The sequence below is a fragment of the Podarcis pityusensis genome (assembly GCF_964106645.2).
Source record: "Podarcis pityusensis genome assembly, chromosome: 4".
Classification (NCBI taxonomy): domain Eukaryota; kingdom Metazoa; phylum Chordata; class Lepidosauria; order Squamata; family Lacertidae; genus Podarcis; species Podarcis pityusensis.
Window position 1 is genome coordinate 32,739,690 of NC_138027.1, and position 18,473 is coordinate 32,758,162.

An 18,473-nucleotide genomic window follows, 5' to 3' on the forward strand; every position below is an offset into this window, starting at 1 on the left:
AAGTGCAGTGAAAAGCGGGGCAGCCCCTATGAGTTTATATTTGCTGTAAAACACTTAACTGATTTTTTATTTCTTTTGTCAATACCCTGTATTCCTTTTGGGTTGTTGTTTATTTGTTTTTGTACTTTTTGCTGTTATTTGACATTTAAAAATCAGTAACACCCAAGCTCTTAAATGGAATTCAAATTTTGTTTCTTAAAAATATAAAAATTGAAATGGTGGCACAGAGACGCAAATAGCAGGCATGGGGGAGGCCTGCCAGCCACTGGAGTCCCAACAACTGCTTCAAGTTGCCAGGTGCTAGCACTGGGCCTTGTGGTCATCTGGTTCCTTCTTCCTAGAAGCCCAGACATATCATGAGGTGACATATCACTGCCTCAAGTGATAAAAAAGAAAGAAAAAACGATTGTGTAATAATCCCCCAACCCCCCCCCAAAAAAAAACCCCACCAGGATATATTTTTAAAAACAGGAAAGGAAAGGAAAATACAGACATTGTACCAATCACTGACTAGGTGTTCTCTTGTTAAATCTACATATAATTGATAGTCTCTAACAATCTATTTCACATTTAGTACAGTGTAGAAGATGCAATTACATTTCAGAAAACAGGTAAATGTACTTTACAGAAGTTAAATGATAAACAAAACAAACATTTTTGTTAGCTACTTTTTACACTTTGTGGCACACCAGTTATCTGGGTGCCCATTTATTGTCTGTGATAAAAAAATCAAATGATTACGCAATGGATAACCTTCAGTCTCCATTTGGGTGTGATCTGGTTATCTGCAAATATCTGCTATGGGCACCTTTCATTCTGCTATACATCATCTGAAAAGAGGAAGCTTCTACAAAGAAGGGTTCCTTAGGAAGTCTTTTTTAATAAAACATCACGTTTATCTACTTTGCTTTGAGCCTGTTTCCCATGTCATATAACCTGTGTTGTTGAATGATACCACACATATTTTAGTATCCCATCTTTTGTCTAAGGAGCTCAGAGCAGCATACTTTATATCACCCATTATGTCCTTAGAACAACTCTGTGAGAAGGGTTAGTCTGAGAGGAAGTGAGTGGCCAAAGGTGATTTAGGTGTTGGGGCAAACTAGAAATTTGAACCTGGGTCTCCATGGTATTAAGTCCAACACTGCAGTCACAGCACCACTCTGGCTCTACAACAGAATTTTCATTTTCCCTCAAGCCAAACTCAATGGGATGGATCCAGAGGAGAAATAGTGGGATGCCACTGCTACAATAGAGCTCTCCTGGCTCCCCCTCTACTTCTGCCTCCCTAAGCCACTCCAGAGAGGGTGGAAGATTGCTAGTGAGATGGGGAAACGGGGCCCTGCAGCAGGACAAGAAACTCCTAAGAACTTGGCACGGCTGCCTTGTGCCATCAAAAATGTCTCATGGCTCACACAAGTCTCCTTGAACACAAGTCAATGGGAGTTTGTTCATCTGTTGGCCATCAAGTGATGAAAGAGCATCTATGAACCAGGCCTTAGGTCCTACTGTACAGTGGAGATCAATGTACAGGCAACTCTCAACTTACACAGGGGGTTATGTTCCAGGGATAGCGTGTAAAGCTAAAATCACATATTGCCAAAACGTGTTGGGTTCAATTCCAGGTGGGATTGCCAAAGTCTTTTTTCCTGGACTCCCGCTCCCTTTTTGTTGTTGTTGTTGTTGTTGTTGTTGTTGTTATTGTTATTATTATTATTATTATTATTATAAATTGCCAACCATGTAAAGCTGAATGTGCTTAAGTTAAATGCACGTAAGTTGTGAGTTACCTGAATTACAATACCAAATCCTCAGAATGTTTATCTTGGTTAATTTCTGTTTGCTCACATTGGTCAGCAACAGAGCTGTCTTGTACAGTTCATTCAGTAACCGGTTCATGTAAATATCAAATTGCAAAGTCTGATGCAATCCAAGGCTACTTTCGTCAGGCTCTGAGTCAGGCCATTGGCAATCAGTTAATTTCAACATGTATTAACCTTAGGTGTATCGGGTATGCAGTTGCAAGATTTGTACAAAAATAAAGCAATTAATCTTGTACAAATTATTCCTGTACAAAGCGTGTTTTTAAAAGCCAACTGTCTAGCAAACCCTAGAGCAGGGATGTCGGGAACTAGATGTTGTTGAAAAGGAGTTCCATCTCATTCCTGCTTTATCAGCAAAACGATGCTTTTTCATGAACCACTGCATTGGAAATCAAAGTGTCCAAGATGAGGAAATCCAGGCTGAACATGGTTGAGATGAAACAGATTCCTCTTTTGTTGGCTGCTACACTGAACACCTAATGACTGTTTTGATTGGCAGACATTTTTTTTACAATAGCAGGATGAAAAGGCTAGATGACAACGCTTCTTCCGCTGCGAGAACTGCCTTTTTCCTAGAAGAGAAAAAGAAAGCTAGTAAGCAGCTGGTAAACAGCTATAACGGGGGACAGCGCAACAGGTCACTGATAATTCATTCTCACCCTCCCTCCCTCCCAGGCTGTTAAACAGCAATACCTTCCCTACTGGGCTAACCCAACCACAGTCTCATTTGAGGCTGCTTGATCTGAATGATGCTCATCTGAACTATGGATGCTGTTAATTAGCTCCGAAATTTCGAACCTTACAAGCTATTTGGGGCTGATAGCACTCATGAAGCTCCCTCTGGTTAAAGATGGATGCAATACAGAAGGGTGGTTCACATCAATGCAACTTTGGATAGGTAAAGGTAAAGGGACCCCTGACCATTAGGTGCAGTTGTGACCGACTCTGGGGTTGCGGCGCTCATCTCGCTTTATTGGCCGAAGAAGCCGGCATAGTTTCCGGGTCATGTGGCCAGCATGACTAAGCCGCTTCTGGCGAACCAGAGCAGCGCACAGAAACGCCGTTTACCTTCCCGCCAGAGCGGTACCTCTTTATCTACTTGCACTTTGATGTGCTTTTGAACTGCTAGGTTGGCAGGAGCAGGGACCGAGCAACAAAAGCTCACCCGGTCGGGGGGATTCGAACTGCCGACCTTCTGATCGGCAAGTCCTAGGCTCTGTGGTTTAACCCACAGCGCCACCCGCGTCCCATCTACAACTTTGGATATTAATGACTAACACATATTGGTGAATCAAGCTGGAATATACCATTCCTGCCCCTTTCGTCTCACAGCAGGCATCTTCGCCTCCTTCAGCTGGGACACGAAGTGCCACTGCAGCTGGGTGCTTTAAGGCCCAGCTGCACATGATATTAGTCTCACAGCCTCACCTCTGTGTGCAAGGTATTTTGTCTTGTTTTTGGAGTACGCACGGTTTTTTTGTTGTTGTTGTTTTTTTACAAATAAGTTGTTGTGGGGGCTTGATCCAGATTAGGGCCTTAGATTAGGAGGTGGGGGCTGTAAACCTTTGGGCTGCCTGCATGTATAATTTGCACTGCATAAAAAGGTTCCGTTGAAAATGCTAATGTGGAGCCCCTGACTCGGATCAGACCAGGAGTGGAAAGGTATCTGATCCAGATCTGACCCTAATGCTACAGTTTTCTAATCCATATTTTCACCTACCCCTGCCCACTTGCTTGCTACTTGTGAAAACCACAACTACCACTACCTTTCTCTTAGGAGGAGAACTACATGAGACGAGTCATGTGCAGTTTTGACTCTCATCAACTGGGCCAGGCCATATCAATGTTTGACTCACTAGCATGCTGCAGACAAACACCACTGAGAGCTTCCTTTCTAAAGATGCGCAAGGCTTCCCTACCGTTTGCCTTAAAAGGGACTCCATTTTTGCATGTGCTCCAAGTGAGCACGTGCAAAAACAACAACTGTGCTTCCATGCAAATGCTTGGGTGGTCTTACTTAGAGCTGCTGTTTCTCTTCTTTGCAAGGGCTCAGCAACTTACCAGGGAGGGTTGGGGCAGCAGAAGAAGGCAATGCAGAAGTGGCAGCCAGGTTGGAAAAATAATTAAAAGCCAGTAAGTCCAACGCCCCCCCCCCCCCGAGGGGGGCATGGAACTCAAACCAGAAACCAGAACTCAAACCATGCCCCAGACCAGAATAGCAACACCATGCTGGCCAAGAAGAGAATCTGAAGCTTCTCGGCTGGAGTGCTTTGCTTTGTTATTTGCTCTTGGGCTAGAATGGATGCTCCCACATACCAATAGCTGGAAAAAGCACCCTAATGGCTTAAAAGATGTGTCACCTTCTGTTCTCAGCCTGATGGCTTCCCTGTCCCCACCCCAGAGCACCTCCCCATTATCTCCCTTCCTTACTCACTGCCACGCCCCAGTCCTGGTAACTTGTTGAGCCCTTGTCGGGGCAAGGAAAGAAGAAGCATTTGTAGGCTAGAGGCAAGCATGGCCTAGTTCGCCTTGCTCAGAAATAGCCATCAGTTTGACCATGCTTCTCTTGAGCCTATTCATGTGTCTTTCAACAGGGGCACGAGTTTTAGAAAGCAGCCCTGTGCAAATGCACAAGGCATCCCTTTCTGTATGGTTCCTGTCTTCAGCCTCTGCCAGAGAGTAGCCTGCAGCAGGGTGCAAAGCTACAAACCCATGAGATTATGAAAGATAATATTTGTCACACTTAGTTTACCGATTGCTGCTCCGCAAGGCTTCTGGCTTTGTCGCCTTTGGCTGGGATGATTTCTACCGAGCGGTAACTAGGGGGTTTCTCTGGCCAGTCTGGAGAGCGGCGCTGGCGATGCTGCCTGCTGTTCCCTTGGAAGAGCTCGTACTCATCAGATGAACTCCACGACTCCCGGCGGGATGGTGGAGAACAGCTGCGATGGCGGCGGCGGCGGCGGCCCTGGCGATAAGAGTCCCTGCTCCTCTGACTGAGAGGTCGATAAGCCCGCTGCCCTGAATACCTCCTGTCAGAGGGATGCCGTGCGGAACGCTCCCTTCTATCCTCCTCAGGATACGAATCGGAACTGTTCCTACCATGCAAAATGGGAGATAAGTCTGGCCTAGAACTCTGAGACCTGTCATAATGGCTGCCAGCCCTCTGCCTCTCGACTATGCGGTCTCTAGGTCTGTTCCGGACTTCCCGGTCGTAACTGGAGTAGGAATCATCTTCTTCGTCCAAAGACAAGCGTCTCCTCCTCCTCTCCCTCTCGTCGTCACTCGCCTGGCTCCGGGGTCGCGAGGCATATGTCGAGCGCCGTGGTCGTGATGAACCACTAGTTCTGCGGGAGGATGGGATGCGCTCAATGATGGGAGGCAGTTGGATCACTCTGCGTTCCACGATCTCTGAGCCCAGAGAGGAGAGGATGCTAGGATGACGACTGCTCTCCACGCGGTGTGGAGGTATCATGGGCTGGGAAACGCCAAGGTTCCTGACCTCCGACTCAAGCTGCTCCAAGAGCTTGTTGGAGGGCAACTGGGTAAGTGGAGGCATCCGTGGCTGACTGCTCTGCAGAGACATATCTATGGAACAGAAGGTGGGTAGAGGGAATAAAGACACCTGCCATGAAAGTAAGCCAGGTCAAGAGGGACTGGGAAACTGTTGCTTGACCACAGCTTCCATCATCCCTAACCAATGGCCATGCTGGCTTGGGCTGATGGGAGCTAGATGACAACAGCATCTTGGGGCTGGGGGGGGGACGGACAGATTTGCTAGCCCAGAAGTAAAGGCTTCCAATTTAGCATTGAAACAGAGACTCAAACTAAATGTAGTAGCAGCAGATCAATTTGTTTAAACTTCGTCTGCTCCAAATGCATATACAGTGGGTGTGACCTCATTGGCAAGTACCTGCTTTGATCATCCCTTTGCCAAAAAGACAGCTTCAAAAAGTGCAGAAAAATGGGAGGCAAAGAAATCAACAAGTAGAGGACCTTCCTTAGGAGAAAAGGCTACATTGTGATCTTTGGGTGAAGGGCTGTATATAAATTTAATAAATAACAGTAATTGTTTAGAAAACAAAAGCAACTCAGTTTGTAAAATTTTGCCTAGGGTAGAAAAGTGGTCTCTCTCTCTCGGTGTGTGTGTGTGTGTGTGTGTGTGTGTGTGTGTATCACCCAATGAAATTGGATGACAGTAGATCCAAGACAGATAAAGTACATCACCACACAAGGCCTAATTAATCTGTGGAGTTCACTATGCTACAAGATGTAATGATGGCGAATAGCTTAGATGGCTTAAAAAATGGATTACAAAAAGAAATCCACAGAGGGGCAATCTTTCTTAAATGCAAATAGAAATCTAATTCTGTGAGTGTGGATCCTCATGGAGCCCAGGGCTACTCCATTCGTGTACAAAAAGAGAGGAACTGGTAGGCCTGGGAAACTTCAAGGTTTGCAGATGGATGAAAAAAGAAACACCCCCCAAAACAATGGAAGAGGTTTCTCTTCTTCACCCCCTGGTTGTGGATTTCCCAGAAACATTTGTTGGGTTTTCTCCAAAACAACTGGTTTGTCACTATGGGAAACAAGATGCAAAGTCTCTACAGATACCAAGTTACATGCTTCCACTTGCCAGTGTAACAAATGAAACCAGCCCTGAATCTCACCACCTCTGAGCAGCTGGGTTGGTAGCCTCTGATGCTCTTTCACCTCTGGGAGAAGCATCACCATCAAGCCAAACCACAAGCATCCAAGTCATTAAACTGCTGTAATATATTCACTCCCTTGGGACTTGTAGACGCAGCCCTACCTCTCTGTAGCAATGGGTTTAGTTGATATGAAGATGACTGGGAGTGGTGTGTCATCCATGGGAAAAGTTGTTGAGCCTGTTTCATAAACTGATGTCGTTCCAGCACTAGAGGACAGAAAAAGCAAGAGATGTCATACAGATGCATTCAAGCATTCTGGAGATCTTTCTCTCTCTCTCTCCATTTTATAGAATAGCAATATTGGAAACCAAAATTAGTGACAGGGAGGTTCCTCCTTGCTTGATTTAGAATGCCTTGAACCCCTGGAATCTTGCACCACTAAGATTAGGGTGGCATGAAACAATACAGTCTGTCCACAACAAATGTGTGGTTTTGATTTCAGACGGATATTTACTCTGGAGAAACCACATTTTCTAACATTGAAAGTACAATTCTGAATTCCTTCACACCGGGGCTTTGCCAATGTAGCACCGGCAGAGGACTTCCCTGGCGCCCACAGACTCCACTCCCCCTGCTGAAATTAGGTGCAAAAGGAGCATTCTATTGTAGCCAATAGAGTAGTTTGCATTATATTTATGTGTGTGTGTTGTGCTGCCGAAAGTTGGGAAATAAATCTAATAAATACACAAGGTGTTCATGACAGTTTCTCCGGTTCACAAATGTGTCCATGGGCCCCAAAAGTTTAGCAAACTCTGTCCTACACAATGCCCTTAACACAAAATTATGGTCTACTTTGGCATGTTCCATGAAGAGAGCATTTATACATTGCTGGAAGAGTAAACGCAAATGGCAGAAAGGGGTGTCAGAGATGGGGCATAGTGGTTAGAATTTCGTATCAGGGGCCTGGGAGACCAGGGTTCAAAACCTGACGCAGCCATGAAGCTCACTGTGTGACCTTAGGTTAATCATGGTCTCTTATTCTAATCTACTTCACAGGCTTGGTGCGAGGATAAAACATGACCGTGAACTACTTGGAGGAAACTACGAAGGCCCTCCTATTTGTGTACATTTTGGATAACACGCAGAGTCAGGTTTCCAACTGAGCAGTACCGGTATTTCCCCTCCACGACCACCCGAAATCCCACAGAGGACGTCCAAGTGGCTTGCTTGTTGTTAAAGCACTTTGGATTTAATGCACCTGTTTTGTTGTTATTGTTTCCCTGGGAACAAATGCAAGGGGCAGACAGCCTGCTTTCCGATTTACCTTTCTCATTGCAGCAGCAGCGAGTTGGGCAGCAGGCACAGCGCACATGGCAGCAGCAATGCTGAGGGCAACACTGGCACCAGCACACCCCTATCAGCATGAGGAGGAGGAGGCCACCAAGGACAATAAGGACGACAGTCAGCCAATCTGGTGGGGGAAAGAGGACATTCAAACCTATTATCATCCCCCATCACCTTGCTTTTCTTGTTACTAGATGCCTGTACGATGAGCTTCCTGCACCAAAAAGGAAGCTTTCTGCAATCTTCCCTCACAAGACAGCTTGGCCAAAACAGGCATGGCGTTCACACAGAGTGCTGCATTCAGACGTAACAACAAAAACTGTTTGTTTATTCCAGGGGTAGAGAAACCCAGTCCAAGGGCTCGTTGCATAATGGGCAGCATTTTTTTAAAAAAATATATATTTTATTATATACAATGCACACACATTAAAACTACAACCATTCAAATACAGTGGTACCTCGGGTTACATACGCTTCAGGTTACATACTCCTCTAACCCAGAAATAGTACCTCGGGTTAAGAACTTTGCTTCAGGATGAGAACAGAAATCATGCTCCAGCAGTGCGACGACAGCGGGAGGCCCCATTAGCTAAAGTGGTGCTTCAGGTTAAGAACAGTTTCAGGTTAAGAACGGACCTCCGGAATGAATTAAGTACTTAACCCGAGGTACCACTGTACCAACAGTACAAAAATACAAACATAAATGTTATACCTACGTGACTTTCCTCCACCAGTGTTTGTCATTTCTTATGTTTATTATATTCTTATTTATATGGCAATTTGTAACTCATTTTTAGTATTGTTATTTAACTAATATTTTGTTTTCTGAATCAACTTCACCAACTTAATCTAGACATATCAGCATGTTGTCTTTAGCACAGTTTGCTCATATACTCTTCAAACCATTTCCATTGTGATCTTAATTTCTGGTTTGTTTAATATCTTATTACTGTGGTTAGTTTTGCCAGTTCAATAAATTCTAAAAGCTTGTTTAGCCAGGCTTCCTTTGTCGGTATGTACAGTCATACCTCAGGTTACAGCCACTTCAGGTTGCGTTTTTTCGGGTTGCGGACTGCTGAAACCCAGAAGTACCAGAATGGGTTACTTCCGGGTTTCGGCGGTCGTGCATGCACAGAAGTGCTAAATTGCACTTTGCGCATGTGCAGAAGCACTGAATCGCAAACCCCGCGTGCGCAGATGCGCGGGGGTTGCGAACATGCATCCCGCATGGATCACGTTCGCAACCCGAGCATCCACTGTAATTTCCCTTCCAGATTTTTGCGAGTAGGATCCTTGCTGCAGCGGCTGCATACAGAAATAATGTCCTCCTATCTCGAGGTAGGCTTTTGAGGGCAGCCTTTTGAGAACTGAATGCCAGTGCTTGGAAGGGCCAGAAGCAAGAGATACGGCTCTTGTCTTTGTACAGTAGGCTGCATTCCAGCAACACAAGATCAGGAATTGCTGGTGTCTTCTTCTCCCTTTTAATATGTGGACTGAAATAAGCGATAACCCTGGAAGTAAACATCTTTAGGATCAGAGCATGGCTCATTTTGCTCCATGCTTTGTTCTCTAAAACTTCATAAATGGTAAGAAAAAAAATGAAGAGAAGGTCACCCTAAAATAAAATTAAAAAAATAGAACAGTGCTACGTACTGAGAACAATGAGCTTGACCTCTATGTCTGGGTCACCGCTTGTATCTCCTGGCGCTTCAACATTACAGTAGTATACTCCATGGTCCCACCACATCACTTCATTGATCAGGAGATCTGCTTCTATGAAGAAAAAACACAGCATGGCGAAAGTAGGCAACTGGGTGATATTCTTCTCATACCATGACAGCACATTCCTGAATTACAAAAATTATTGTGCAAACAGACTTTGGGAGAGCTGAAACTGCATTCCGAGTCATTTACACCTCCATAAGATACAATTACTTTGTGCTGCTTAAGGCTGTGTTTCCTTAGCACTAATGAGGCCTCTACAGGCCACAGTTTCCCAGCCCCTGCTCAAATGGTCTTACTGTTCTGAATGGTTATCCTCCGCTGTCTGTAATCAACACCAAGCACAGGTTCATTTTGCCCTCTTCTCTGAGCAACAATGCGTATTTCCCGCTGATTGTCATTGCAGTCGTTGGAAGGGTCCTGGCCAATAGCTAGGCCTGCTTGATAGGCTGCAATAAACAAAGGGGATGAATTACAAAATGAATGCCAGTTTATTTAAATCCAAAGTTTTAAATTCATAATAGCGCTCCTTAAAATTCCAGTGAGGAAAGATCACACTATGTTTATTACCTGTCCCTTTATAACTGGTAACAACAGAAAAAAATTATGGGGGTAGAGAGGAGAAATTACCAAAGAGTCAATTAACTTCCAGAGACAGCAAGCTCTGATGCTGTATGAACTGCAAACTTTGCTGGGCATATGGGGAAACAATGTGGGATGAGACTTTGGGATATATTTGGAAAAAGTTGGCAAGCCCATCATTCACAGTCTGAATCAAGGATAAGCTATCAGGATTTGGCACAAAGAGGGAAGAAAAAATTGGTGGACATTAGACCATACAGATAACCAAAACAATGCTTTGGAAACCCAATACTTTTAATCTAATTTTACAATAGTGAAAGCTATAATTCATGGTTCAGATTGCAAGAACTCTGAGCATCTCACTAAGCCTATCCAGACTGAAGGAAGATGGGTATAAGGCTCACAACTTTTGGCTAGCCTTGATAGCCTGCCAGCATTTTTGACTGTAGGGACCTTTGCTCCTCATTCAATGTGGGATATATTCCCTTCTCCAATATCGCAACAAGTTCCAGATTGGCTCTAGGGTGCCTCTGAAAATAGGGTGTGAGGTTAAAGACAGTCCCTCCCTGCCCCCCAACTTAGAAGGTGGGCTGGGGTTCATCCATGTCAGACTACAGGCCAAAGTGCAGTGCAACACAAGTTTCAATCCTCTTCCTGAATTTGTCGGCACTCTCTGGTTGAGCTCAGTATTCAGATTTTTCCTTTTGAATTGAAAGTGCTAGAACCAAAGGAGAGCATGACTGAAAGTGAAAGGCTCCCTTTCCTAAAACCACAGAGCCCTCTAGGGTTTCATGCATTCCAAAGATAACACAGTGTCTTAAAAGTGAAAGCACAAGCAGTCATTTCCTAAAGCAGAATCTTCTAGCTTTCACTCCATCCATTTTGGTTCAGAGACCGAAAAGATCAACTTCCCCATTATTTGGCTCTGGAGAACAACAAGTCAAACAACTGTCTTCCCTGGGGCTCCCTCCCTCCTTCCTGCCTCTTCTCATGTGTGTGGAGAGCAATCCTTGGTGGTGGCCGCAAGAATCAGTGGCACTCACCAACACTGTAGTAGTCAAGGATGGGATCCTTGCAAAAGGACTTATAGCGCCAAGTAACTAGCACATCCTGCAGTGGAGCAGAGGTACTGTAGTCACACCTGAGGGTCACAGAGGCAAATAAAGTTGTGTATCGCTCAGCAACTGGCACAGTCACCAGGATGGAGAAGCAACCTGCAACGAAGAACACGAACAACAGCTATCAGTAAGCATATGAAAAGCACCCCTATGCCCCAGGTGGAAAAAAATCTACCAATGCAGACAGCAAACTAAGTATAGAGAGATTTAGTTTTTTTAAAAAACCAAAAATCAAGTTACATAAAGTTTTTTAAAGGACTGGTTCATTACTTGTGTGACTGTGCAGACATATTCTACAGTTTGCATCTGGTCTGTACCCACAGGACTTAGTTTTTCCTAGTTCTGGATTTGATAGGGCTTTGGAAGACAGCAGTGCCATAATCTTTGAATTTACCAGCAGCAAAAGCAAGTGTAAGATAGATGAAGAAATGTCATAGGGAAGAAACTGTGTAAACGACAGCTTTATTCAGGATGACCTAGAAGTTGGGATGAGGGCAGGCCTTGTAACCTCTCACAATAAGGGTAGGGGAGGCGTAATAGTTTCACAAATGGGGAATGTGAGTTCTTCAGGTTGGCCAAGTCTGTGGGAAATCTATGTTTGGAACTTTATACTCCCTGCTATAGCAGAGAAGATCCATATCCAACCTACAGGGAACTGATAGTTTCAGTCACATTTGATGCAAGAGGTAACTAGCATGCTTGCATATCCCTATATGAGCGCTGTGCCTTAAAAGTCTCAATTTTGCCTGGGAGAGTAATCTGAAAAGCAAATTAGGACAAAATGTTCACGAAGGTTCCCACCAACACCCTCCAGTGAAACTAAAAGGGAGCACAAGGATCCCTCATATAATAGGGTGATTTCAATCAAAGAAATGTTACATCGCCAATCCATTGGCTATTGAAAACCCTGAGAGTGAGGGCTAATCCAGAGTTCCGCTTTCACCTAGGAAAACGCGCTCTTTACTGCTGAATCGGAGTGAAGGTCAATTTGGTTTTCTGCAGATAGCTGTGTTTCAGTGCTAAGGAGTGGGGTTTTCCCTGAGAAAGCAGTAGGGCAAACAGAAAACTGCTTGGACTCATGCTTTCTGGGCACTTGACAAGCAGAAGCGTACGCGAGCCTTCAGAGTCTCCACGAGAAGTATACTGTAAAACAATTAACAAAGAACTCTACAGTCTGCGCTACAGCTCTACTCTGAAACTCATTTTCCTTTCGCCAAGCAGGAAATGGTGGTCACATTTCTTTTGTTCACCTGGAAACAATCCATTCAAAGACCCGACCCAAACCAGCACACCCTTTTGTGGGTCTTTGTTTGCTAAGCAAGCGCCCTAATTTAGGAAGCGCCAAGGGCCTTCTGGCAGTTCCCTCATTGCGAGAAGTGAGGTTACAGGGAACCAGACAGAGGGCCTTCTCGGTAGTGGCGCCCACCCTGTGAAACACCCTCCCTTCAGATGTGAAGGAAATAAGCAACTATTGTCACGGCTAAAATGGCCGCTGTTTCTTTAATGCGAATAAAGCTGGGTCAGCATGACTCAGCGGCCTGCAGCAGGTTGTATATATAAAGTGAGAAATGTTAATTTGTGCTGAGGCTGGAGTTTGGGTTGGTTGGTGCTGGTGTGTATAGTTATTCAGTCGTGTTTTGCACAGACTTTTAAGAATAAAACTCTGCAAGGATATTCTCGTGGACTCTTTTATGCAGACAAGGGACCGAGGACCAGGCTGAGGAGACAAAGGGAGGTCAGAACCCTTTCCTTCTTTTTTTTGCTTTTTACAAACACTGACAGCTATCCTATCTTTAAAAGACATCTGAAGGCAGCCCTGTTCAGGGAAGTTTTTAATATTTAACGCTGTACTGTTTTTAACACTTGATTGGGAGCCGCCCAGAATGGCTGGGGAAACTCAGCCAGATGGGCGGGGTATAAATAATAAATTATTATTATTATTATTATTATTATTATGGGGTTTCCCATGGGTTTTCTGGATTTCTTTCAGGAGATCTTGCAGGCTGGTTGGCTGCTGGGCTCCCAGTTAGGTACTCGTTAACAACAAAGGAAGCTGTTTTATACGGAGTCAGATCATTGGTCCAGCTCGCTCCGTACTGTCTAACCTGACCGGCTGTAGTTTTCCAGGGTTTCAGGCAGGAGTCTCACCCAGCCCTATCTAGAGAAGCCAAGGTTTGAACCTGGGATCTTTGGCATGCCAAGTTGACATTCTACCACTGAGCTACAGCCCTGTGTCCTTCTTGCACCTCTTATGCCTTTCTCACATGCCATTTCCATCATGTCCACTCAGTAAAGTTTGCCATGTCAAAGAAAACTTTCCCTTTTCTACCACCTTCTTGGATTTTACCCTGGTACTAACAATCCCCAATCTCTCTTCTTCTTTGGAACAGCCCTCACTACTTTTAGTTCAACTTTTTCAATAACTCATTTTCTGGAAGAGCTCTGGCCTTGTATCTATCGCTTGCTTCTAAGTACAGTGGTACCTTGGTTTTTGAACATAATCCGTTCTGGAAGACTGTTCAAGTTCTGAAACGTTCGAAAACCGAAAACTCAATAGCCGACAGCTAGGCCTCAGGATTTTGCACTCAGCGGAAGCTGCATGGCATGTTCGACTTCCGAGGCGTGTTCAAAAACCGAAGCATTTACTTCCGGATTTAAGGAGTTTGGAAACCGAAATGTTCATCAACGGAGACGTTAAAAAACCAAGGTACCATTGTACCTTGCAAGGGCATTCTACTACCTGGGCTATATCCCTAGGTTACACATGATGTGCACCTGTATATTTTTGAAAACATGCTAGTTTTGGGGCCTGTACGCTAGCCCTTGCAAAACAGAGCTTTACTATTAATTTCTTCCTCCAATCTTCACTCTAAGGTCCCAGGGTGGGTTACAATAATTAAAATTGGGCTGAAATCCTATCACTGGGAGCAAGACTCACTGAATTTAATGGCTCTTACTTGTGAGTTGACACACATGATTCCATTGTAATAGATAAATCAGGGTTGAGACTTCTCTAGCATTTTGAATTTAACAGAGTACAAATATTTTTTTCTGACTCATGCAATAGGGAGGTTGCAGGCTTGTGTGTAGGTTTTGCCACAAAAATAAGATATATACTATTAATTCCACACTATTAACATGAATGTTTTTGGGACAGCTAACAGTCTATGAAAAGTAGAATAGTTTATCAAGAAAACAATATACAGCATTAGACAAAACATAACCAAGAAGGAAATAAGCGGAAAAGAGAGAAAGGGTTGTTGTTAAATCTAAAGAAAATCTCAATTATAGCCAAATACAATTTAATACTATCACTATACTATTTAATACTATTAAACAGCTTTTAAATACACATTAGGTTAGCCAGACTCCTGTGTTTTCCCTATCATAGGTATACACGATAATACTAGAAAAGTATTCAAGACATTAACAATACCAAAGATATCAACAGTACTTGAGATAACATAATACAAACACTGCGTTAGATAGAATTACTCAAACACACTTGACAGCACCTAGTTGGAATGAAGTGCCTTTACAAGAATGAATGGCCAGGGGCTTAAGAAGTGCACATACTGGTTATTTTTGTGGCTGTGACATTATTACTGCAATCCTAAATGTATTTACTCAGGAATAAATTAAACTAGGACCGGGCTCAACCTATCTTTGGCTGCACGGCTGTAACTTCTATTTTGTGTGTTCAAGTGAGCACTGTTAATACAGGACAGAATGTGAAGACACTTGTTTAAAAATACAATTTACATTTGAATTATAGACACGAGAAATATATTTAGACTGCAGTTCTAATTATACTTACCAGGAAGTAAGCCTTACTGAAACCAATAAGGCATACCTCCATCTAGTCTAATTCATTGCCATCACACATTGCACTGTACATGCATTTTCCTCCAAAGCAGCAGAGCTACAGTCCTATGGATAATAATCAACATCTTATTTAAAGTATGCTGCACCTAATATCTAGGAGGGAAATGGGAAGATAAACTAGTGAACTTTTCACATGCTTACACATATGTACAGTAAATAGAATTGTGGCTAAACTGTTTACACCAAATGTTAGCTAGTACATAGGTAGATTTCCACCCTTTCTTACTTGTATTTTTGTGGAGGACATAAGTTATTTACATATGTATCCACTCTGTGTGCATGTAAGTTTACAACTACAGCAATACGATTTTAAAAGGGGGGATACACACACACACATATGCTGGGCAATTTTACAACCTCTCCACCCTGGGACCAAGAAGATCAAAATAAAAACAATATGGAGATACTTAAAACATGCCTGATTAGCCCGGAAACCTGCCTTTGAGGAAAGTACTGTAAACAAGCGAAGGAGCAGGAAGGAATTGGGCGGGAGGAAACTTTAGGAGACAATCACCTACTAAAACCAGTTGCCGCGAGCAAGGAAAAGACGAAAGATCACGGAGATCGGGAGGCAGCACCTTTTCCCCTTCCAGCTCCGGTCCCCGCCGCCCCCCACGACTCACCTGTCGGGAGCCAGCTGAGGCCGAGAAAGAGCACTAGGTGCTGCCATCGCCAGCTCCAGGCCATGGCGCCGCCTCCTCCGCCCACCGGCCGGATCCCTCTGCGCAAACAAACCTCACCCTCTACTCCTAACTCCAGGAGGTGTTGGCCTTGCTTTTCCGCTTGGGAAGGGAAGCCTCGCCTTTTACTATTATTGTTAGTATTATCTGGAAAGGAGCGAGCCGATGCAAGCAACTCCCTTCCTCCCTCGGCTCGATCTCCCCCGGCACCTGTTGCTGGAGCACTTTCCCATTTCCTCCAGCTGCGCCCTAAGGCGCATTCCGGCAGGTGCTTCGCCTCTCCCCCTGCAAGGAAGGACGGGTTCCGCCTCCCGCCTCGCTACCTGCAGCGGTTCCTCGCCAGGCCTCTCCTCTCGTTTTTATTTCTCCGAGTTCAGAGCGAAGAAGAAACTTCGTTTGTACAAGCCAGATGACCCCTGGCAGTTTAATCTCTGAAGTTCTTCTATGTTCAGAAAAGCTTGCCTTAACACCCAAGTTTTTTAATGAATGAATGAATGAATGAGGGCCCCCCCCCGGCGGTTTTGCCTGTGTGCGCAGCCCGATCCTGTGCAGCTTTAGGTGCGCCCAAGTTCATTAAAATCAGTGGGCTGCATTGTTCAAGCGTCGTTAAGAAAACACCATCTTTATTATTATCGTCCATTAAACTAGTGCTCCGCCCTTCATCCGAAGATCTCAGGGGGGTTGACAGCATTAGAAATACAAGATAGAAACACACAAAATACGTAATAAAAACAAGAGCAAAAGCAAAACGAACCAATAACCCCCCCCCAAAAAAAAAACGTAGTAAAACACTATTAAATTATATTGGGGTCAGATCTAAGCAGGCACATATTGCGTTGCAACAGTTCGATCCTATGTAGATTTTAGGGAACCTAACTGTATATAGGATCGGGCAGATATTAGCTCCTCTGGATCAATGCGGCCGTCCCACCAATAAAACAAAATAGGTATTAGAAAATGGAGAGCTGTGGACGGGCACTCATTTGGCAACCACATAACAGGGATATTTCCCTGCTCCTCCTGGAAGATCCCCGCAGAGGAAATTCAGCAGGTGCCGTCTTTTTCCCTCGCTGTAGCCACACCGGCAGAATTTCTGCTCGGCACACAGAAAACCTGCCAGAAAAATGTTTAACAATTAAAAGTTAGCAAAGAAGGCTCCCCGCCCCCCCCACACACCCAGGAAGAAAAAACCCTTTTGCCCTGTTAATGCAGTTATTAAAGGCGCGATCCTCATTATTTTAAATGAAGCGGGCACACTTGGGAGGCAGGCCATTGAACTCAATAGGACTCCCCGATTTCACACGCACGGAGAGAAACCAATGTTACCCGTTATATACATTTGCAAATGGCAATGACTAAAGTAAATAAATAATTCCTTCCCCCTGGAATTCCTTAAATATTTGTAGCTTTGTCTCCATCGTGCACAGCAGCGTATATTATTGTATTAGAGTAATCGGAGGGGGGAGAGGAGAAAAACGAGCAAGCTACTCATCGATATTACTTCTTACTATGATGCTGCTGCTGCTGCGCAGGCGCTCTGAGCCGAAGCAGGTTTTGAACTCAACTTCCCAGGGATCTTGGCGCGCCTTTCATTCGGTTGCTTAGCAACCGGCGTACACCTGCCATGGAGCCGAAGGGGGAGCAGGAGGCGAAAGACGCAAAAGGTACCCCCATTTCCCGCCTTCAGCCATTGCCCAGACTTGCCACCACGGGGTTCCCCTCGAAACTACCCCTTGCTCTCAGTAACGTTGGCAACACTCCGCTAGTAGGGCACACTTTAAAGAAACAGTCGGAAAAATACTTTTATAGGGCGAAACTGAAGCGTCACGAAGTCTTCCGCGAGCTTTCGGGGTCACCAGGGTTCTTCAAGCTGGGCGCCAAAGGGAGTGGGGCGCTCAGGGGGGGGGGGTACCAGACTGCAATTTCAACATGCCCCTCTTTCCCCCCACGTTTTTGCAAAGCATCATTCAGGTTGAAGAAGTGTTCTGGTGAATTCACAGAAAAGCTTGCTCACGCCGCTTTCTGGTTTCAATCCATTATTGCCAGCAGCTGTTAGCTTTCGAATTTCCTCTAATGTAGAAACGCTGCTCCTTGAAGCAGTTCTGTTCTTGTTTTAGAAAACTTTCAAATATTCTTCCCCTCTACAGGCTGTAAGGTAAGAAAACGCAGTAGTCTAGGACAGAAGGAGAAACCAGGATAGGTGTCTCCAATAACATACATTTTATTTTATTTTAAATTTTATTTATGCTTTTCAGGTTTACACATTTCACTAATTTTACAATCATTTTAACATTTCAAAACTTGACTTCCTTCCCCCTCTTTCTGTTGTTCCTTATTTATTTTTAATATCTTCTGCATATCCAAATTAACTTAATTTGCTTATTTATTCATCTACTTTAAATATATACTCTTATAAAACTGCAATAACATAAAAACTGCTGCGACAGATGAAGCAAGCATGGCATGATTCTGCCAGCTTGCATGAGAAATTTACATTTCAGTTTGCCCCAGTACTTCCAATTGGAAGATCCACCATACTTTATGATTTTGCTTTGCAGGCCAGAATGAACATTCAGAAGAAGGAAAGGGGTCACCTTCAGAGGAACAAAAGGAAAAAGCAAAGAAGGTAGCTGATGGTAAGTATTGCTTGCACATTCAAATTATGATAGA

General features: G+C 44.3%; 2 protein-coding genes across 4 annotated transcripts in view; one reads left to right on the forward strand and one right to left on the reverse strand.

Moving 5' to 3' along the window:
* Positions 1–517: 517 nt before the first annotated feature.
* ILDR1 (immunoglobulin like domain containing receptor 1) lies at positions 518–16,231 on the reverse strand. Of its 2 annotated transcripts, XR_013985986.1 has the most exons (9): positions 15,747–16,231; positions 11,164–11,334; positions 9,838–9,987; positions 9,470–9,589; positions 7,797–7,943; positions 6,634–6,738; positions 4,576–5,408; positions 1,539–2,395; positions 518–1,508 (listed from the first exon to the last, which is right to left on the reverse strand). XR_013985986.1 is itself a non-coding variant. In XM_081004326.1 (8 exons), the coding sequence occupies exons 1-8, from the start codon at positions 15,808–15,810 to the stop codon at positions 2,354–2,356; spliced, it is 1,632 nt and encodes a 543-aa protein (XP_080860452.1). In that variant the 5' UTR covers positions 15,811–16,231; the 3' UTR covers positions 518–2,353. The 2 variants fall into 2 exon arrangements, 1 of the variants encoding a protein (XP_080860452.1); XM_081004326.1 differs by having other exon boundaries at positions 518–2,395.
* A 1,115-nt stretch (positions 16,232–17,346) lies between these two features.
* Positions 17,347–18,473, forward strand: part of CFAP44 (cilia and flagella associated protein 44) — a 42,835-nt gene continuing 41,708 nt past the window's right edge. The window contains exons 1-2 of one of the 2 annotated variants that reach the window (XM_081004296.1): positions 17,347–17,467; positions 18,362–18,439. In XM_081004296.1, the coding sequence (XP_080860422.1) occupies positions 17,428–17,467; positions 18,362–18,439 (118 nt within the window). In that variant the 5' untranslated portion in view covers positions 17,347–17,427. The remainder of the gene's footprint in view (positions 17,468–18,361; positions 18,440–18,473) is intronic. The other variant, XM_081004295.1, reaches the window with a different exon arrangement.

What these genes read in the sequence shown, in the direction of transcription:
- ILDR1 (XM_081004326.1), bottom strand. Translation starts at nt 15,810, where the DNA reads ATGGCCTGGAGCTGGCGATGGCAGCACCTAGTGCTCTTTCTCGGCCTC. An exon ending in CCTCAGCTGGCTCCCGACAG is followed by an intron (nt 11,335 to 15,746) that starts GTGAGTCGTGGG and finishes TCTTCGTTGCAG; the next exon opens with GTTGCTTCTCCATCCTGGTG. An exon ending in GGTCAAGCTCATTGTTCTCA is followed by an intron (nt 7,944 to 9,469) that starts GTACGTAGCACT and finishes TTCCCCCACCAG; the next exon opens with ATTGGCTGACTGTCGTCCTT.